The sequence below is a fragment of the Nematostella vectensis genome, chromosome 7 (assembly GCF_932526225.1).
Source record: "Nematostella vectensis chromosome 7, jaNemVect1.1, whole genome shotgun sequence".
NCBI lineage: Eukaryota > Metazoa > Cnidaria > Anthozoa > Actiniaria > Edwardsiidae > Nematostella > Nematostella vectensis.
In genome coordinates this window covers 13,747,854-13,771,015 of record NC_064040.1, presented here as the reverse complement: position 1 = coordinate 13,771,015, position 23,162 = coordinate 13,747,854, and the positions used below count along the sequence as shown (strand labels likewise).

Below are 23,162 nucleotides of genomic sequence, written 5' to 3'. Positions count from 1 at the left end.
ATTCTTGTTATGTCTCAATTTTGAATGGGAAAATCATTGTTAACCCTTTATAGACATGACTCCAAATCCCAAGGGTGGTCCCTATAACCAGTGCTAATTGGGGATTGCCAGGGGATCCATGCCTTCTAATTTTCTTTTCTTTATATCTCTTTCAATATACCACCAAAGTGAACACAAAAAAATACAGTGACTCACATATGCTTATTCTTTCACTCACAGCAAATATTAGTGGGAAAAGTCCACTTCATGAGCTATGAAAAATATTTGAAGAATAAAGAGTTCATTAAGAAGTTTGATAATACTACAATTGTTGTTGTATACTAAACAATTTGTCGAACACACTACATTTTCAAACCTCAAAATATAAAACATGTATCCTTAAAATGTTGTTCAATTGGTTCAACTAGAAATCAAGCGTGTAACTTCACAGAAATAAGTCAATTTCCAGGGTTTAGTGTTCATGGCAAGATTCAAATTTCGCGCCGCCATTGTGGTACGCTCCGATTCGCTCCACTCACTTCAAATGAAATGGCTCGAAACAGCCAACACAAAGCGTGACATTGCATAAAGCACATCCCCAGGTTGAGCGCTTTCTTTCCGATACAGCAGCACAGTGCACACATCTGTTTATTGGCACTTTTACTGGGAAATGTGACTTTCCATCAACCACTTCAATCTCTGTAGAAGCACGTTTGCGCTTTCTCGACGAGTTTCTGCCAATCAACCCCTCGATAAGTTCTAGCCGATAGTCCAGCTGCGTTATCTTCTTGTGGTTTGGGGACAAATTCCGTAGAATATGTGAATTTACCACCGCAGTCTCGAATAGAAATATAAACAAATAGCGATACCACCGGCGAGATTTGATGGGGATCTTGTAGTCTCCTCGCTTCTGGTCGGCATAGTCCACGCCGCCCATGTGCTTGTTGTAGGTGACTACACACGGCGGCGCGGACACTTTCTCAGATGTGCAATCCTTTCCTTTCCTGTAACATTTTCTTGGCCTTCTGGCTGGCTTCCACTGCTTAAGAAAAAAAAAACGTTTTTTTTTGTCTTTCCATGCTGTGGCGTGGATCCCTTGCCTTTGCATTACATAGGCATCGCCGCAATTTGTGAGTTTGGCGGACTTGACTTCAGCAGGAAACTCTTTCCTGTTTGTTCTTGTCGTTGCAGTGGCGTAAATACCATCGTTCTTTAGCTTTTTTAAAAGATCAAAGCTTGAAAAGAAATTATCCATAAATAAATGATAGTGTCCTCCGACTAAATCTCTGGATAAGTCAGTAACGACTCTGGCCCCGAGGCCGGTTTCAGCTGTGTTTTGCTTCGGGCGTCCGGCGTAGACTTGAAACACCGACACATAATGTGTGTGTGAGTCAGCCCAGAGCCAAACTTTTATGCCTCTTTTCGCTGGCTTCAGAGGCATGTACTGTTTGAATCCAAGTCTTCCCTTGTATTTGATCAATCCCTCATCGATTGCGTTTTCCCGATTGGGCTTGTAAGCTTTGAGAAATGTCTCAGACAATCGTTTGATGAGCGGGCGAACATGAAACAACTTATCGTGTTCTTCCTGACCACGCGTTTTGGCCTTCTCAGCATCGTTGAAATGAAGATACTGGTTTATCTTCACGTACTTGTTCTTTGACATTACATCCTTGATGCTTTTCACCCCTAGAAACGGGCTTGTGGCCCAGTAATCACGCTCTGACGGTACAGACTTGATTCCTTGTTGCAGTCTTATCGCGAGATATATCTTGATGTCGCTCGCGTTCACGGGTTCCCAATACGTTCGATCAGCATCCTTTCGCCTGGCATTTCTGTTTGTTTCTTCCACAATCAGGTCGATTAAATCAGGGGGAAAGGGCTGTTCAAGGAAATCGGTGGCATTCGCTTCAGCTGGAAGAATATTTGTAGGACCGACTTCACGATCAAAAGGAGCGAGTTCAACTTCATGTAGCTCCCGACTCCACTCATCACTTTCTCCTTCGTCTCCGCTCTCCAACTCTTCTTCATCACTCGTCTCTTCTCCAAACGATAAATCACTCTCTCCACTAGCCTGCCCATCATCCTCTGCCACTCTCCTGCCAATATCTTCGGCTGTGAAACCGTAAAACTCTTCAAATTCCTCAACCCAACATAAACCACTGACACTGTTTTGTGTTTGGCATAAGAGAAGTTTATTATAAAATCACTACAAACTGATAAATGAAAAACTAAAATAATAATAATAAACCTCTCTGCCACCCTTCACACAAAGCCCAGGGTGGGAGGGCGGGAAAAATATGAGCTTGATATATAAACGTTGAAAAGAACAAAGAATTATAGCGTGAAGCTGTGAACGTGTGCTAGCAATCAAGACTAGAGATAACTGAAATACAATATGCTGGCTTGAGCAATTAATCCCTTTAAGCTAGGTGCCCAAAGGGGGTATCATCGCTATCGTTATCGAATATGTTTGCGCACGCTGCCATGTTGTTATAATCTCGCACTTCAAAAATTCGTATAAAATCGCATACACAACGTGAGCACATGGTCTAATGCCTAAGGGACCCTTGATCTTTATTCTGATTGGTGGGACTATCAAACAAAATAAAAGCGATTGTTTTACCGACCAATAGGAGGCTACAAAGATGTTGTATTGTTTTGGCCACTTCAGTGGCCTATGGCCGCTTGTTAGGAGAGCCACTTGAGTGGCCTATGGTCTATAAAGGGTGCTTGGCTAACAAACAAAACTAGACTGTTTTGATACATAAATGCCTATTGAACAACAAAATGTGTCAATCACCAAAAAGTCAATTTCCTACCCTAATGGATGAGATAAACAGCTAAAGAGTGTTCAAAATACAGTAGGTTGTCTGATTTCACTTGGAGACTCTTGAATCTACTGACAATCTTGAAAGTTTCTCAACATCAGAAAGTTCTGGAATGGCAAATAGTCCACCGGACCATAAAATATGGTTGAGACGTGAACCTTGGCTACATCTTCCCTTATTGGCCAGTGAAAAGTGGTTGCTCCGACTTTGTACAGGAACTTGAAGTTGACATGTGTTGCAGTGGCATCCAGTACTCGACCAATGTAAACGTTCTTTACATAATCTACGGCATTGTAACAACGAGAGTAGGCTGTAGTTGGGGGGCGGTACAGGTACCGGGCTTTACTTCGCTGTTACCAACTGGAGTTTAACAAGATCTGACTGCGGCTTCAACCGCACCCCTTTTTATAGGGTCCGACAACGGTTTCCCTTAAGGTAATCCGACACTGACAGCCATGGAAAGCTTTTAGCTCTGTTTAGATAAGGTTTCAGACATTGGGCGTCCGAGGAACGAACTACCCCCCATGGGTGTGAAGGTTTGTTACACTTGGGCTACTGTGACTTACGTAATGTTTACATGTTGCTACTGACTACGGTTGTCACACACTAACTTGTTACACTGCTAGTGCGCATGACAAGATACACACATGAATATAATGATTGACAAGATTCCAATCATTTTTGCACTCAAAATCTTAAACTGTACTAAATCCTAATTTCGTCGACGGCCAGGTCTGAATCCTACACAGGGCACACCCTGTGTGAACTCAGACCTAACTTTTTTTCCTTCGTTAAAAAGCGCGAACCGAGAATTGGTGGCCAAATTCTGATTGTCAAATGACCCTGGAAAAGGGATGCGCAACTCCTACTTTTCCACTGGGTGAAGGGTCAACTTTTTACTTTTCGCTATCCTATTTCATAGGAACGGCTAAAGTTACTTTGTCGATATAACTTGCTTAAACAAACAGACGCCTTTTAGTTGAATAAACAAAACGTACTTATAACGGTTCTTAACTTTAGGAAGGTCGGCGTTTAATTAATGTAAGATATTTAATTGTCAAAGATGACGTTAATCTATATTTCGTTATTTTCCTCCGTGCAAGCATAGTATTCCCCTTTTTGAATGGGCAATGGTGGGATGGGTGAAAGCCTTTTCTGGTGTAGCTCTCGAACCATCAGTAGGCGGTATGCAGGGATGTCTTGCTGGGTAACCATCTTGCACTTGGTTGCAAGACATCTTGCATATATACAAGTAAATACACCACAGTCAAATGAATTCACCTGTTGGAGAATCTCATAAGGCTTATTGGTATAAAAAGACCACTGGTCTATGGTGATTGACTTGTCTACTTCTTTAAGAAAAAAACATCATCTTGTCTACCTGCGTAGTTGCCAACGGCTTGATATAATTCTGGGGCAAACTGTCAATGGTAACGATGGTCTTCTCTTTTGGAAGTACTACTCCTAGGAACCAATGCTCACTGTTTACTGGATTGCAAGGAAACAACACCATATTTTTCTCAAGTAGATTGCCCTTTCCCTTCAGAAGCTCTTCCAACTTCTTGTTTTCTACACCTCTCTCAAATTCCTCCCATCCAAATACCTCCACATTAGTGCTTTCACTTTTGACAATTTTCAGATAGGAGTCAATCACAAAATTTGAGACCCATTTCATCTCATCTTTAGGCAGTTTTCCCTCCACTTCCTTCAGGTCCCGCATATTGATTAATGGGTCACCCTCAAATTCAACTCCCTCGCCTATTATCAGTTGTACCAGAGTACTAGTACATGTGTTACACTCAAATTCTGTACAATGTTCCTTTAGATTGTTCTTAATCTCTTCTGGCAACCCAAGCTGAATCAGGATATCACCACCGCTGCCTTGAGAAAGAGTATCGTCATTGCTATCACGAGTAGAGTCACCGTCCTCATCCATTTCACATATCTCCAAGTCACTATCTATGTCCATGTCACTCTCTGTATCACTATCCTCGCTGCTTTCTAAAAGCAATTATCAAGCCCAAGTTTGATGCTAGCTTTGATTATATTTGCCTTGAGGAAAAGATGAGTAGAGATGGCAGTACACATTGCATTAGCAACTTTGGCAAATTCCTCAGCATTCCCCACTCTTGGCACTTGTCTAGATGACACTGCTGTCCACACGACCCTTTTGACAGTCCCTCCTTATCAACTACCCCTTTTCCATGCGATGATGCGAAAAAATGCCAATTGATCTTGACGCCGTTTTGTTGCAGTGTTTGGTAAAAGTTTGCCATGTACCTGTTCTTAAATTGGGAGCTGGGACCATCTGAAAAGATATCAACACTTGCAACCTGTGGGAACAATTCTTTTACCGAAGTATTAATAGTACTGTATAGTCCATGAAGACTGTTATTGATTGCTTGTCATGGTTGTGATCATCGGTGACTATAACATGGGAGTTACAGGTTGTGTCAGTGTTGGCTGAATCTTTTGCCCATATGGCTACTGTGAACAATGTCACCTGTTCTTGGTACCAATGCCTCCAGTGGACTCGAAGTTTTTTTTCGACTCTCGCATTTCCTTTGCCTATCTTTAGCTTTATACGCTGCAGATTTAGCTGGATTTGCTCTAATTTTTTTCCTGTACTTTCGGTTTCTTTCTGCTCCACTAAGGGATTTTTTGAATGGATTCATTTTGAGTGAACAAACATGTGCTTTAGCAATGGCATCCAAAATAGCCTGGTCAGCAGTATTCCCCTGAGTACCATGCTCAGGTGCATGAGCAAAAGGTCAGAACTGCTGAACACAAATATGGCTGTCATTTATGATAACTAAATGCTCCAATTGTATCACATATTCTTTAGCTAAAGCTGTAACAGTAAACAGATTGTCAAATTTTGGTTAAAACACATGCTGTAACGTCCGTTACATTCATTGTAACGTCCGTGACAACACTTAACAAAAGCTGTTGAATTAGTGATAACAAAAATGAAATAAATAACTTTATAGTTAGCAAGCATGTTAACCAGGCTAGACACTTCTGAGGTGTTTTGTATGAAAAAGATTGAAAGTTCACAGGAATCGAGGTTTTATCTGAATGTAATAGAATATTGGTTGTTTTCATGTAACGTCCGTGACATTAATTTTTCTGTCACCAAAAAGGAAATTTTGGAAATCTCTACTACTCATGTAATACATTAAAATGCTGATCCATTTATGTATTAAACTAAAGCCAAATAAATTGTGTTAAAATATTTTTCTCATAAGGTTTAACATGGAAAATTGTGTCTGAATGTAACGTCCGTGACGGTGGAATTGCCCAAATACAGCTTAAAACATGGGAAAACATCGTTTTGGGGGGATTATTTTTCGCATTAAAAGTGCGGGCAAGTTACTGGGATTTATTTCGGGCCAGAAGCGAAGATATAGCGGGCGTTTGGACAAATTTTTTGTACTGTATTTTAAGTTTTAGTATTTCTTGTAATTAATATGAAATGGCAACATATTTTCAAATGTAGTAAATTTACGTAAATTAATTTATTTAACAACATGACCCACTGTACTGCGTGTAGTGCGTGTTGGACAAAGTGTCACTCCTGCACCTCCCCGGCATCATTTTCTATCTTTTATAAAATGAAAGAAGCTTTTCATTAACATAAAGAGCATAAGTCGAGGCCCTTAGAACTGAACCCCTGAAAGATGGCATAACTCCCACAAGCAAATTCCAGCTTTCCTGGCGTATTGCTCTGGCTCACGAGGCGCTTCTCATGCCGTAGTACAGCTAAATAAACAAAAAAACAAAAACAAAAAAACAATCGCTTTTATTTATAAAACCAGATGGCATTAGGTACAAAGCTCTTTTTTACAGAATAGCCCATGTAGGATCAACCTTTTTTATTCACGGATTCAATATATCACAACATTATGCCATTAAGCCTTTTTTGTTAGTTCAGTTGTCAGATATCCCATTATAGCAAATGTGATTTGGACCCTAAATCTCTTATTGACACACTAAAGTGTTGCACATAACGAGTCAGGTCTCTTGCAATAAAACCAACCTTTTCATTATCCCTGTAGCCAATGTATACAGCAGTAGCATCACATTCATGCAGATTATAATGACTTTCGAAAGCTGAGCCCCTTACTGTGTCGACAGGCCGCCCCTGAACTTTCAATCGTTTGGCATCTACTGCATCTCTGCTATACTGTACTGGAATATCCTTCCCGGTCCTGAAATTGCTGCTACACATCTGATGATAGACAGCATCAGATGCATGGAGATCTCTCATGTATTCTAGTCGACCAAGTAGAGTTTGAGACCAAGGGTCATTCCTTTCTTTGCAAATCGTCGATATAGTATTTTGAAACTCGGTAGTTCACACCGGGATGACGTCATAGCCCTTCTTTTTGCCTCCAAATTTTAGCGGGTTGTCCACAGAATACACTGCTCACTAGCATTGTATGGAAGACAAGTCGAGCGACGGCGGACTACATTACTCTCACTTCTGGTCAGATTTGAAAAGGAAGAAAACGAGGGTAAAAGCAGCTTTTACATGCCAAATTAACCGAAGAACTTGCATACTACGTAGAGCTGAGAAATAACACTTCCAGGCAGGCGTTCCTCGCTGAGGCGAGAAGTCCTGAAAAGTCGCCTTTTTTTGCAAAAATAAAACTTGCGGGAGATAATTCAATTTAAATGTAGTGAAAATTGCGGCACGACAAATTTTTTTTTCCGTGGACACGTCGTTTACTTTACCGAGACCTTAACATTTAATTTTACAAAGATCATTAAGAGCTTTGTTTTCTTTCTCGAAAGCTGCACCAATAATCGACCAGGGTTTCTTGTTTTCTTGCTTAAAAAATTGGTCAATCGCCGCTTGGGTCGCGCAGAGCGAGTTGACTTTGAATGGCTCTCCGTTTTTCTGTCTCACCGAAACATAAAATATTTGAAGACATTTACAGAGCCCCTCCTTTTCCATCTCCTCAATCGGTATTAAGAATCTTTCTTGGTTTGCAAACCATTCCGAAATTTTTATAAATTAATAAAATGTAAACACGTACGAGCAACATAAACATGAGATCTATGGGAATAAAAAGCAGTGGAATTACCTAATCGTAGAGTGGATTTCACATGATGCCAATGGCTATCGTCTGACATTACTTTTTTAGCATGAAAGTCCCAATAAAAACAAAAGGTCCTATAAGGCAGCAGTCATGTGATATCAACCCACGTCTGGTTACAAAAAATGTAGATAATTGCTATAAACATCAGATAAATCCTTTTCCGAGAAATGAACATGGCAGTACACTAATATGTTGCTGATTAAAAATGTCCTATTGCCTTTTAAATGTATTTAATGATTGTGGTGACTACAACAAGACTGTACCAATATGGCTTATTATTTTGATTATATTGCTTGTGACATATAGGGATATCATCCCAAGCACTTTATAATAGAATGCTGTCCCTTGGTTTCTGCTTTATTCACGTTTTCTGCCTGTTCATTTTTTTCATTTGTTTTTTCTTCATTAGCACGACTTTTTGAGTCTCAGCTAGAATATTTAGTATTAAATGTGTGGTTTCCATTTGCCTTTTCATTAAAAGCTTTTGAGGCCGCACAATTAATTTGCATCATGTGTCAATTGTTAATCTTTTGGTATCATGTTGGACTGAGCTGCTCGTAGAGATTGTGCAATAATGGCAGTGTCTGCAATATTACCGTGTGTAACATCAGTGTAGGGAATTGTCACAGATTTCTAGTTCATTGGTTAAGTTAGCTTCTTAGACAATAAGTGATGTGGCCATGATTTTGTATTAGTTTCCTTTAACTTGTCACAGCATGGCAAGAAACTAATATCTTGGTAATTTCTGATTGTTAATCTTGGTACATAATGGTGCTGAATGTATTTTATTTAACTACACTTCTTTTGCCCTCCTTTATAGTTATTACTGCTTGTAGCTCGTATGGTATAGCATGAACAGGGTTGTGATGACTGAAGGATGTTTGTTGTCTTAACTTGAATTTGCCATATGTAAGCTCCTTTGCAATTTCTTTAGAATTTCACTTTACATTTAAATGTTGCACTGAGAAAACTGCTTGGTTGAGTTTCATTTGATTCATATTGTCTAACAATTAACATGCAATTCCACTGCTTAATAAACTAAGAACCAAGAAGAGAAGGAGAAAGATAATCAAATAATCTGAAGAACAATTATATGAAGAAATATGTTGACCTGCTTTGAAAGGTCTAGTCGTAAAATCATGTATAATTAACAAGAATTTTCACATTCTCTCCCTACGAATCATAAAGTTTTCTAACAATTACTGAGTATGTTATTGACCTAACTAGTTGTCGATTTGATTTCGACGTGAAGAGTTTCATATATCTGCCCCGGCGAGAGTAAGGCACTTTCACATTCAACTAGCGACATTCTAGCAACTAGAGATATAATAAGACAGCTGTTTTGATTCGGTTCTGTACGGTTTCAAAGTACACACTTTACGATTGGCTAAAAGAGTCACAGCCCCATAATCCATAGGGAACGTGTAAAATAAGACGGCTGTGTTGATTCGCTTCTTGTACGGTTTCAAAGTAAACGCTTTTCGACTGGCCAATATAATGACCCATCTTTGCAATCGAAGTGTCCACACCACCACCGCCGCCGCCACTTGAGTGAAATTTACGTGGTTATTCACAAAACTCGTGTTCCACTAGTAAAAATATGAATGACACGTGGTAACATCGATACCCATTCTTGTATAAATCAATAAAAATTAAGAAGCTTAGTAAAAACTGTGGGACTTATAAGAGGCCCCACCCTCCTGATAAACAAAGGCATCTGTCTCTCGACCTTCTTTCTCTTATTTTTCTTCCTTCGTAACCTGGATCTCTTTGAGCTGCTTTGGTTGACTTTTTCCACTCTACTTCTGTCACTTTCCTCCCAATCATCCTGCATTCCTTCATAGAGATGTTAACTAACTGCGGGACAACTTTCCTAAAGTCTTGCCCAGAGCATTGTTGAAGGTTGAACAGCCAAGTGCAACAGCAAGCCTAACCTCTTCCTGCAAATTATACTGTTCTTTAGGGGCATGCCCCCATATTACATGATGCAAGCTCTCATTTGCAATTTGCGTTAAGCAGTTTTCACAGCCGAAAAGAAACCGCCTGTCGCTAAGCCTATCAAAGACAGGTTTTACTCCCTCTACTACAGCATCTGGTAGTGGATCTTTGATTGGTTTGTGTGTGTTCTGCCAGGTTGCAATGTCTATGTTGAATGAGCACCAAGAGTCGGCTCCTTTCGGACAGTCTTCATGTTTAGTGTTTTAAGCTTGTTGCTTTCCCCATTGCCTCAGCATTTCCTTTGTTGTCTCGCAAAGCCTTTCCATAAAAGCTTTGCAACGTGTCAATTTGCTTAACAGTAAGTCTCCCAGCACCTTGTAAAGATTTTCCATCACTGAGCTTCTTTGCTAAAATGATATAAAAAAAAGAATGGAAAAAAAAGTAAGAAATTTTCAATAGACGACTTGCACTAGGAAGTCATGTGACATTGTGAGTGGCAAATTCAAAGCAAAATAAACACAGAAATGGCTGCAACTGTCAAACAAGTGACAAAAAATATATCAATGACATCAGTATTATAGTTTGTTGGTAGTTTAGCAGGAGTAGTAAATGATTCCCAACAGTTGGGGATGCTTGCAAAATAAGGTTGTTGCTTGAATCATAAATGCACAATATTAATTGCTTTACTTGTGTGGTACTCAACACCTATGACAAAAGAATATAAAATATACAAGCTTGCATGTCTGGTAAAAAAAACCTTATTGCCATTTTATCAACATCCGCTTTGTATTACACAGTGGAGAAACACATGCATCATATATTACATTAAGAAAGAAAGCTTTTGTTTGAGCTATGACTTAAAATCAGGTCCAAATTGAAAACAGTTTGAGTTGACAGGGACTTTGAGTCATCAGGGGTTCTACAACCTCATGGGATACAACATCTCTCTAATAAGTAGGCACCTGTTGATAAAATATCCACACACACTTACCCTTATACTCAGTCTGCAGCTTGTAAGGGCTGTACCCATCCGCTTTAAACTAGTGTCAATATTATTCCGGCCATTCAATTTAATTCGGACCTGCCCTTTCACTAGGGGAATGAAGCGGGGCGCACTTTTTGAAAGGGATCTATTGCGTTCGGACCTTTCAAAAGGTGACAGCGAAGGGGCCCTTGCACAGTGTCCTTTCTACTCTAGTGGTGTTGATTTTACCGTGTAACCCCTTTCATAAGGTATATGCGAGTATGGTTTTTGTATTCAGTATCAGTCTACTCAGTGCTCAGACTTCTCAGTGCTCAGACTTCTCAGTGCTCAGTCTCCTCAGTGCTCGAAGACTGAATTATTTTTGATTTTGTAAAATCGGACTCCAGTAAATTTGGGAAAACCTTATCAAAACTATCCCAACTATATTCTCAACCAGTCATTTGTACGTATATCCAGGCGACGAAAAATACTAGAGAGGACTTAAATTCTATTAAAAAGAGGCCCAGTGAAACTTCTAAGTGCAAACAGCTACCCAAAATATCCTTGCTATTCTCCTTGGAAAATATCGAGATATAATGCAGCTTAACAGCTATTTTTATGGCGTTCATAAACCACGGGCATCGATTGGGACCAAGAACCGGCGCCGCATTTGTGTTGGTTGATCTTGATTCACTGTACCGTAGGGGCAACTTGCGGGCAAGAGTACATAGACTAAACTGATTGTATCAGTTATACCAGAACTTATCAGACATGACATGATTTATGTAAAATTACTAATTTACCGATAAAATAGGTAAATCAATCTTGCCACGAATTTCCGTTATTACAACGACATTTGTTGGTTCTCCGTAAAAAACGCTACTAAGGTTATCCTTAGGTCACTTGATATACACGTTTCAAACTAAATTTTTAACTACTACATCGAGTGCGTGACGTAACTACTTAAATATCTCACTTAACATTTACTTCAAAGAATTAAAACCTCATCTAAAATTTAAAATCTCCTGGAGATAGATTCTCTTTCTAATGCCCCTTCCAGCAAACAGCAGGGACTTTGAAGCTCTTACTAAAAAGGATATTCATATAGATCCATATAAGTTCTCGTACATGATAGTTAGATAATAATTTATAGAGAAAAAAGACACAAGCTTATTAGGATATTTATACTGTATAAATGTTACTCTTGCGAGTTTTACCAACCGTTTAACGCAGTCATATTTGTATAGAGGCTTGGGAGAGATGTTTTTCTTTAATTGCTTGAAATATGGTGGATAGACAAGAAGCATACTTATTTTATGCTGATATTACCTGCAAACAACAAGTTTCATCGCCTAAAAATAATTCGCCCTAGTAAATCATTGCTCTCTACTGTCGAAAAGCCTTGACACTAAACGCACCATGCGTTTCAGGCTGAAAGAAATCAACACTAGTGCCTTAGAAATGCATGAAAGGTCAAGATAACAACATCACTACAGTTAGCTTGCTAAGCAGACGCAGGCTGGACATGAATATGTACTCCAAATGAAAGAGTGGAGAGCGTTTTATTATTTGGACATAAATCTGATTCAACAAAAACACTGCAACTAAACACTAGCGAACTAGGTTGAAAACATCAAAGTTGGACATCCAAGCTCCTGATACAAGGAAATGTTTTTGTGCAGTCTACTCAGTAATTTGAATTGATAAAGGCATTTTCTAGTGGGTCAAAACGGGAACAAGAGTTTTATTTTACACAAAATTAATCCATAGACTCTTTACTTCAGCGGCTTCTACAGCCATGTTGGTTTGGCATGCTGTAGTTTTGTCAACTACGCTAATACACCAGCTAGGATTATATTCTTTTATTTGCTTTTCCTGAAAGCATGCATAGCTTATCAAAAAAGGCGTCCGGTTCATTTGCACTATATGATACTTTAGGTTTTTTGAAAAAAAAAAACATGCACAATTAATTGAATAAAGAAAATAATGAATGTTGATTTAATGTACGAGCTCTTAGCGGAATTTTACAGTATTGTCATAGTTGACCCTGCCGCACCGTGTTTATTGTGACCTTTATTTTAGGATATAGGTGATAAATCGTGAAAATATTCGAGCTAGTTAATGGGATTGACTGAGAGGTTGGTAAGCCTGTGGTCTGCTCGACTCTAATAACTTTTTTCAGTACATACGCTGTATCAACCATTGCATAATGTGAAAGATCGTTTTTTTGTGCACATTTTGAGTTGGCCAGTCCATGTCTGGAAGCCAAGATGATTTATATGGTTCAGAGTTGTTTGGTTTAAGCCACCTGATTTTACATTTAAATTTCGTCATAGATATAATCGTTGCGAGCTGGGGAGGGTCATAGCCAGAAAGATTGACTGCCACTGTCTTTACTGGTTGTAGAGTTTGCAGTTGGTGGCTGCCCTCTTGACGCATCTCCTTATCCTCCTAGATGACAAAAATAGAACAAAGATCATTGAAGGCTTTTTTTACTTGATTCTCTCCCAACTTTGCAATTTTACAGTTTGGCGATGGAGAATTGTATACAGTATTTAAGGATGAATTACCTGTGTACTTGGATTGCATCAAGGCTCTTTTACGAAAAGTTACGGCGGTTTGCAAGGCATGGTTTGTAAAATAAGCACAAGGATGACTCAATTATCTCATACCCCAATAACCGAAAAACAAAACAAAGCTTGGAAATAATTTGTCCACTTCAAATTTATTCAAGCAGCAAACATAGCACACTCTTTAAGACCAGCGGTCTGAGTTCGTCGAGATTTCTCGGAAAAATGAAGTTTGGGCGCCCTAGCTCAAAATTAAACTGGTAATAAGTATGGGTAACCTCAGTATCCTGTGAAAGTTTGAAGCAATTTGGATAAATATTTTTGGCGATAGAAGCCGAAAAGTAATTTTTCGTCTCCCGCACCCGGCTTTGAGACAATTTCGTGGTTGTTAGAAAAAGACTGAAAACCGGTTCGCAACGCGTGATAAAACAACTGCAGCTTATATAAACCTAAAAATTAGATAATAAGGAACTCCCAGGCTGAAAGAAAAGCTGTTCTGTCAGCACCATTTTATTTTACACGATTTTATTTAATTTTATGTTTTTAGATGACATTAAAAAGCCTTGAAATAATCGTGTAATATCGCCGATGAGATGTGGATTTGGCAAATTACGTGGCCTTTTGTGGATTTCGCGGTATTTCGCAGATTAACCTCAACTTCGCGGGCCCACACCCGCGCGAAGAGCATTGTGGTAGACATTTGAACAGTATTCTAGTACAGGTCTAATCATGGTACAATATATATTGACAATATCGCTAGAATTCAAACCAGCCCTTTTAAGAAGGACTAAGAAATACAATCTCTTATTCGCTTTCTTAATACACTCAGTTACGTGATTGTTCCAAGTGAGATCATCAGATAGAGTCATGTTAGCAGAAAATGTTAGCAGATTTGAAAATGTTAGCAGATTTGACTACAGGCAGTTCCTTTCCATTAACGGTGACCGGCCCTAAAACATGTTTGTTTTTCTTAAAATCAATCTTCATGACCTTACACTTGTCAGCATTCAGTTCCATATTCTGTTGGTTCGACCAATCAGCCACTACTTGAACTGTGGATTGCACATCACCCAGCACGCCTCGCGGCACGACGTTGGCAACTGTTGTATCGTCGACGTACTTCCAGGTCTTAGCTCCAGGAACCCTTAGGTCATTTATCATAAGGATAAATAACCAGGGGCCTAATTTGGTCCCTTGTGGAACTCCAGCGGGGACAGGACCCCACTCAGACAGGCAATCTCGATGACATCTTGATGCGTTGTTAAGACATCCACCACCTAGAGTGCAACAGCCCGTGGAATGTCCAGCTCAAAGATCTTGCGTACAAGTAGATTGTGGTCGATCACTTATATACTATCTATATACCAAATTTACATAAAAATAGAGCGCGAAATTTGAATGGCTGTTATGATGAAATTGAATAGTTCAGCTGTTGCATAACAAGGCTTTGTTCCTGTGGCTGCACGACTCTAGCTCGTTACGTTTGTTTAAAGTTGGTAGCTTGGGTTGGCGAATAATGAGCAGTTTTTCTTTGAGGCAGAGATTACATCTTTTACTAGAGCTGTTGCAGGCGGAGTGAGATGATAGGATTTTTTTATGAAATAAAGTGCTCGATGTTGTTGTCTATGAGTGAGAGGAATCTGTGGCCGATGTTGGTGCTTGTGTTCTTGCTGAAAGGGGGGTTGTACCAGATGATTGGGCTGACGGTTCATACGTTTGCTTGTGGTGTTTGGTTCGTAGTGCAGCGTGTAGTTATATCCACGGTCCATGGTCGAAGGTTTCTTTGTCTGATGATAGTGTAGATAAGCGTTTGTTGATACTGGCTGGGATATTCTTTGTGATGGTAGGCGGGTGGTTGCTCTCGCGGTGGACGTACTGGCTGGTAAAGGCTGATAGGTGTAGCGGTTCAGGTCGAATGTGACGTCTAGGAAGTTGACTACTCGCTTGTTGGCTTCTATGGTAATTCGCAGTCCGTTGCTGTTTAAGATGCGGCATAGTTCTTTCTTGATATTCTCTGTGTTCCTAGATGTGGCGCTCGTGAAGGCTAGTACGTCGTCGCGGTAGAGTCCTATGTTGATGTTAAGGTCTTGGAGTTGGGAGAGGAGGAAGTTGCCTACAAGTTCGCATGTTTCAGCGCCGTCGTAGCTTCCCATTGTCAACTCGAATGTCGAGTTGCCTTTTTTGTGCCAGGGTGTTTGGTGTGAACTAGGATAGAGCTCTTGGCGTGTGTTATGTTTTTTTCTTCAGCGGTGATGCAGTCGTAGTCAGCGGCAAAGTCGAGGGCTTTGTTTAGGTGTTCTTGGCATATGCACTCTTGTGAGTGGACAGCTTTACTTCCAAACACCTTTTCTAAACCCAGATTTTTCATCATTGAAATACTGTGTTCAAGTTTATCATAGACCTCACTCAATCACTTTAACAATGTTCTTATTCATGAAAAAGAGTTGATGATGATTTGAAATAATATATTGACCAAATGTATTTCAAACTTAACTTACAAATGTCATTTTTTTATTTGCTTTTTATGTAATTGTATAACATAAGAGATCTGCATTTAGCATTTATAAAGATAATAAGATAAGTAGAAAGTATATCAACTCTGTCTTGGGCTGCCATAAGATAATTTACAAAAAAAAGTTCAGTAAAGATAATAGAAAATCAAACATTTTATAAAAAAAATTTCATCACCTATTCAAAGTCTATCATTCATAAAAAATCATTTAACCAGTGGAAGCGTACTAATATATTCTTTTTTTTCTATCAAATTAGCCTCTTACATCTTTTTACTCACCTTTTAAAGGAGACAATCCACCTCAGAGTACATCAAACATGCTAGTTTTTCAGGATTACATATTTGACATCACCAATAGAGCCATGGCAACCAGCCACCAAGGAATGTTTGTGCACAATGCACAAACATGTTCTGGATGTATGGCAAGGCAAGATAAAAAAAAAAACAGAGAAATAATGGAAACATGTAAAAGTTAGTAGTGTAACCCTAAGTGACAGCACTTTGGGTGTAGTCAACAGTAATTTTTACCCCTAAGATATATCACTAATCTGAAGAGAATATCCATGTAGCTATCAAATATGAAACAAAAAAAACAAACAAACAAAGATAATAATTAGACCAACATGAAACTACAATTCATCTGTTTGTATTATATCTTTGACGAAACGGTCTATCGATCTATAAGAATCAACAATTTGACTATAATTTATAACTCAATAAATCACCCCTTTCAAAAAAACACGATAGCGTAAAATAATGCGCAAGTCTGCCTAAAACAAATATGTCTTTTCCTTTCGATTCCTTTTCTATAAGCGTTCCTTTTCTACAAAATGAGTATTATATGTAAACGCATTCTATTTGGTTCTTTATAAATAACTTTCTGCTAAGCCTCCTCAGCTTTCTCGCTTCGCTTTCAACTCGAGTTTCTTCTCAGCAATGCTTTGCCGAATGGAAGAAAACTCATCCTCCAGGTCCTGCAGTAAGCGAAGAGTCGATCACCTTCTGTTTCTTTAATTTAGCCTCTCGCATCATCTCCGGGACTGAACCTCCTTGGCATTTTCAAAGTTAAACTTGAAAATTAGAGTGTGAGGTTTCAGAAATAATCACGCGAGAACAGAGGAGAAATCTACAAAACAAAAATCATAGCGAAGACATTCAGGGATTCAAGAATCTGACTACCCTGCTGATTTTCAATAAATTCTTTCGATGTAAAAATAAAATCAGGACACATGCTTTCAAGACATTTAGGAAAAAGTCGCGTAAAGACCGTATGCCTTTTAAGAGTAGGCGCAGGAACCGCGCGAAATCCTGGTCGTGTTTGATACCAAATCAAACCGTCTTCTTCTGTCTGTGTTTTCCCGCCATCCGATCTTATTTTCCGAAGCAAGCGAACATCATACGAGCTGTCAAACATAGGGCCCAAACAGATTCGTATATTCGGCACCAGTCCTCTGAAAACGTGCCCCATCCAAGATGGCACGGAAAACCCTGCCGCTTCTGGAGTGTTTTGTGCCCGGCGTGTACACATGGCCGGTATGAAAGAGCAGTGGAAAGAGTGTATTTTCGCTTTATTTATTGACTATTGGCTCAAATGAAGTATTTCTATGTGATAATGGGTTACATGTTACTAACAGAATCAATATTTTTTGATGGTTACAATGGGGACTTCAAAAAGTGAGCTAGGAAATCAACTGTAAAAGTATCTTTTAAAAACTTACAATTGCTCCTTTGACACTGCTCCCTTTCAGACCGCTGCCGCTTAATGAAGTCCGCTGACGGTAGCGTTATTTGACGTGGTGTTTTCATTTCGATGTATGCTTTAGCTTGGTGTATACCTCTTTCCGTCTGACGGGATTTTCTGCTCCACTGAAGTTGCGAGCACCTTTCACCTTTGCTCAGGACCCGTCCACGCGAGTCCCTCTTTGTTTTTGTTTTTTCAGAACCAAGTAGGGACCATTAATCCCAGAAAGTAAGAGACATAGATACCGTTGGCTCAAACGAACTTTCCATCCTTTTGTTTAATCTTATTTTCAACCTTCATTTTCTGTATTTTCGCTACACTAAGATAACAACTACCTTTGATTTTCTCTGTCACAGCCTGATGCTTGCATAGGTTTTCCCTGGACCCTGTGGGACATTGACAAATAACAAGATTTATGTCCTCATTATTTGCATTCAAGCCCTTAAAGCGCAAGCCCAGGCCTCCAGAGCGCACAAAACAATGACGGTCGCTAGAGTATGGCAAAAACCGATTGCAAACGAGCCAATAATTGTAAAAAAGAAGTGCTAGTAAAAGATTCATTCTTAGGGATGTTAACCACGGAAATGTTCTTCTAGTTATGTGCAAAAAGCGTGGTTAAATACTTTTTAAAGCTCTAAAAATGGCAGAACCCTCGAGTCAAGTCAGCTAAAATTATATAAGAAATTCACAAAGATAAATGCAGACAAATGCTCCTTTGGTTTGTTGTTGAACGGGCAGACGTAGGTAAATTGGCATATTGTATTAAAGTACTGTATTAAAGTACTAAGCGAAATGATCTGTCGGAGTTGTTTTGTTTTGAAACTTTGATCACCTGTTTATTGTTTAAATTTATAACGCAGGAAATAAATACTTACAGGCTGTAGTTATCAAATTCTATATAATCTGCCATGTGCCATTCACCAATATAGGAAAATAATAACGAGTCATGAATAAATTGAATACTGTATACTAGGGATAAAACCAGTGATTCGTTTAATGAATGATTAAGCAAATTCTCACAAATATGAACAGTGGTTAAATTAATTGGGTGAACACAAAAAAACCCAAGTATTAGTAATTTATGAATTTGAAAACACTTAATTTAAATCGACTATGAGCTTTTTTTAAGAATCAATATTAAATGTCTTTGAATTGTGGTTTCATTCTAGAAACAGGTGCATTATATGGAATAGGACCTTGAGGTTATGTTTATTACCTAAAAAAGAGCTTTTTTTTTACAATATACAGTACCACCTGACAATACTTTGCATAACCCTTGATACCTCAATGTTTTACAACACCATAACCTTTTGTTTTTTTTTTAATGTCACATCTCCATAATTATGTTATGTGGCCTCCAAGTGAAATTTAGATTTCACATTTAGGTTTTTGTAGAGGAGCAACTTTCCCTTCTACTGCTTTTCCTATAAAAGACTTATCAACCTCTGGCTCATCAGCTTATAAATATAATGAAACAGAAGAGTTCATAAATTAATTCTCTGTTATGGGAACCATTTTAGGAAATTTTATTATTTTTATTTTCAGGTTTATGAAATTAGGTTTTAGCTGTATGAATTTTTTATCCTCAGTAGCTTTGTTAGGAAATTTACAGTCTCCTGTTAAATGTTGTTCTCCAAACTTTCTCACGTGAATCTCAGCCGTAAAGATTCTGAAAACAAGCTGCAGACTCGAAGGCATGACCCAGGGAGGGATGTACATAAGGCATTGGTATTAATGTAGCTCACCAAAAATAAACATGACTAAAGTAACAAAAAGAAAGATGATAATAGTTTTACAAATGGCAAAATTGTTAAAAAATACCGAAAAAACAGAAATAGTAAATACCTGTAAATACTTATAATGTGTGCTTTGTGACATTTAGGCTAATATAGGTTCATAAATAGGCTCTTCATCTTATATGAAGATTTTATTACAATAACCGGTAGAGTAATTGATGTAGATAAGTTAATAATAACAAAAATAGGTCTCCTATATGTTCCAGAAGATCATATTTCCAAATATTTTGTGATATGTCTTTATTTATTATTTTGAATAAAAAGCACCGTTTTTTCTGTTAGAAACTTTAATTGGTTCTCATTTTTTAATAAATATTACTATATTTTGCTGTATCAGTTGTCTATGTACAATTATACATAAGACCTCAACTCCGTTTTCCTTTATAGTTAGTTAATGATATCCTGAGTATTGTCAATAAATTCTTACTAACGTTAGTACGTATTTATTGACAAACATCTTTTTTTCTAGATACTCCCCAGAAGGATTTGGCAGTATTCATAGAACATGCACATTTTATATTTTCACATAGTGTGCCTTTTTGTAGGGGGATACATACACATGTATGTAGAATGTTGTTTAAGATCTTTGTTTTTGTATATCTTTGTTTCCCTACAACATCAACAGTCGCTGTCTTTCCATCTTTGGTTGTCAGTTTTACCCCCGAGCCTAGAATTCACGCTTTTCACAAAGTACAACTATTGCAATTCCTTTCACTTCTGTTAATCTTAAGTACGCGAAACAGGCGTCTGAGGCCTTTCCTTAAATTCCTTCAAGTTTTTGTCATAAAGCACTGGGTAATTCTGTACTGCTTAAGCTTCCTTTTTACCCCTCTTTTTACCCCTTTAACCCTTGATTCTATTTCTAAGCAACTCTTGAAAGCCTTTGGATAATACCTTGACAGTCACCTCATCGTGACTGTCAAGCAATCCATTATAAACATCACAAACACCCTCCAATCGCTTTTTCGATTCCTTAACTTCAAACCACTTATTTTTGACCTTAACAACATCAGCATTCCCGTCGAGTGGTTTCTTCAGTTCTTCCATTTGCTTCATCAGCGAAGCTAGAAATCCTTTTCTTAATGCTTTGATAACCGCCATTAGAATAACTTTCCTGATGCACGATGCTACATCTTGAGTCAGCAAACTCTTCAGAAACACACCGCGATCTTGAACTAAATGTAGCCGCCGTGTCGCTTTCTTGCCACATAAATCATCATATCTGTAACGGCTGTTAGCTTCAGCTTAAAATTACTAGGCCTCGTCGAGGGAAACTGAACAGTCATCGGGGTGTGGCGAACTTTACAGGTCAGAAGAAACACAATAAGTAATTTTATTAAGTAAAATATATACATAGAATAGTGCAGAATAGCACAAAATAGAAATACAATAAGAATATAATAGCAGAGAAATAATAGAAAAAAAAGAATAGCATAGAATTAAGAAAGATTTAGGTGGTCATAATTATTAGGTCAATAATTGAATAAGAATATTTTGTCTTTTCTTTAAGAAATAAGCAAATTAAAGCGACAATCGCACCATTCTACTTGGAAACCGACAAGAGACAAAAAAATCTATTAAAATCATCTAAATTAACGGTCAAATGCTCAAAGAAACTTTCAATAGGCCTAATCTTTAAAACCTTGAAATATGTTACGCATTTTTCTTTAAAATCATCGGAGATTGTTAGGTAATCTACCGGAAGTAAATTGGTGACATTGCCGCCTTAAAGCAGCTTGCTCTTAACTATATATTTTTGTGTTTTGTGGTGATTGGGTTGCTTTGTAATTCATAATACCTGGTGAATGTTAGAAATAAATTTAAATTTTTTTAAATGTATCTTTTAGAAATCTTGAAGTTGCGCTGTCAAAATTTCTGTGTCCAACACGGACTAAAAAACGATTTTAGATGGAATTTGATGATTGAGAATTTGATGAAATATTGAAGTCAGTAAGGTACTTACTTAGTAGTAGGCTTGCAAGGGAATAAAAAGTGCAATGATAATTAAAAGTTGAATAAGTTTTTTTGTAGTCTGTATATTTTGTTGTTTTTTCGGCGGTACCTTGACGACAATTTTTGACACTGCAAACTCTGATCTGCCGTAAAATTGACGAATATTATGTCGTCATTAGTATGATTGACGGTTGCTAAGATATTATCGCTGAGTTTTTGGTCAGCAGTAAGTAGTATTGCAAACTGTTTAAGAGTAAGTGGGAAGATGTTTGTGTGGATTTTAACAGCTAAGAACTATGACAAATTTGGGATATATGTCAATTGGTGTATTGGAAGATGGTCTTGAACTGTGGATGAAGTTGGGATCTCTTTCGGAATCATGGAAGAGCCGGAAAGTGCATTGTGCATTCTTGAAGTTAAAGTGTTTCGTATGCTATCCGATTCTTTCCTCGTCCACGTGGAATTTGCTAAGGTACGGTAAATTTGTCCGACTTCAGTGGGTTAGGCTTTAGACGAGTAAGTGCATTTGTATATATCGGGTTATTCGTTCTAACTTTATAGATGTATATTTCGATATGTTTGTATTTATTCTTGTCGAGGTCTTCTTTATAGCCCCAATACAGTAATTCCCTCAAATTTCGATTTGACTAAATCTTTTCATAATCTTACTGTCAATCTGATTCTTATATTTGTATTGGATATCGTGTAGAAAAAAAATAGTAAGAATATTTGTAGGATTTTATGATAGTGTATGAATAGTAATAAAACTTAACTTGCGTGAAATCTCATTTAAACGAATATAGAATTAGTAGAATTTATGTAGTAATTTGTATAATAATAAATAATTGTATAAATAGTAATTGATATAAAGTAGAATCTATAATTGTTGAAATCGTTAATTAAAATTAAAATATATAATAATAATTATATTTAAATTCGCTGATATAAAAACTTTGTTTTCAATATAAAAATGTGTAAAATGATTACCACAACGGATAATTTCTCATTTAAAGTAACTAGATATATTTAGAGAAATTTCAAGTTATTTGATTCTATAAGATTTATGTTATTGTTGAAGTGTAATCAATATTATATTTTTATATAAAATTAAATTAGTATGTGTAATTTTGAATTAGATAAATTTAATTGGTACTAGTTTGTTGGTAAGTAGCATTGTATGCAATTTGTTAGTGTTTCTGTATGCTTTGAGTTTATGTATGTGGTGGTTTCGGTATTTCTTAAATATTCAATTAACGATGTGGTCTGTTCCGTTGTGTTTGTAGTAGGTTGTATTGTGGTATATCATAGTATTGTTTTGTGCAGTGTGTTTGTGTCGTTTTTCGTTCTGTCTAAGTTTATGTTTGTAGTATGGTTTCCAGTAAAAAGTATTGCCAGTTTGTCTGGGTAGTCTAGTGCGTGAAGTCGTGTCTTAAACGGTTTGTAAATAAAATTGAAGTCGTCTGGTGTTTGGATAGTCTACTGTTTTTGTTCCTGTGAACATGTGGGTGGGTGGTTTTGGTAGATCTTGTAGTGTATTTCGTTGGTTGCTACTGTGTGGTAGTTAAGTGATATTGTAAGGACGAGGTAGGGTGTAAAATGGTTGGTAGATGTGAAGGTCAGTGGGATTTGTTTTGGGTAGGTAGCTGATAGGTTTGTAATGATATTGCTTGTTTGTTTTCTGTCTGTTAACATATAACCGTCGTCAATGTATCTGAAAAAAAAAATATTCCATTGTTGTTGGTATCGTCTGAAAAGAATTTTAGTTCTTGGAGTAAG

General features: G+C 37.8%; 1 protein-coding gene across 1 annotated transcript; it reads right to left on the bottom strand.

Moving 5' to 3' along the window:
• Positions 1-514: 514 nt before the first annotated feature.
• On the bottom strand, positions 515-2,164 carry LOC125568398 (piggyBac transposable element-derived protein 4-like; the record flags this gene model as incomplete). Its single annotated transcript, XM_048730656.1, has 1 exon — positions 515-2,164. A coding segment is annotated over one exon (1,650 nt), but the record flags the coding sequence as incomplete, so codon positions are not given.
• Positions 2,165-23,162: the final 20,998 nt, after the last annotated feature.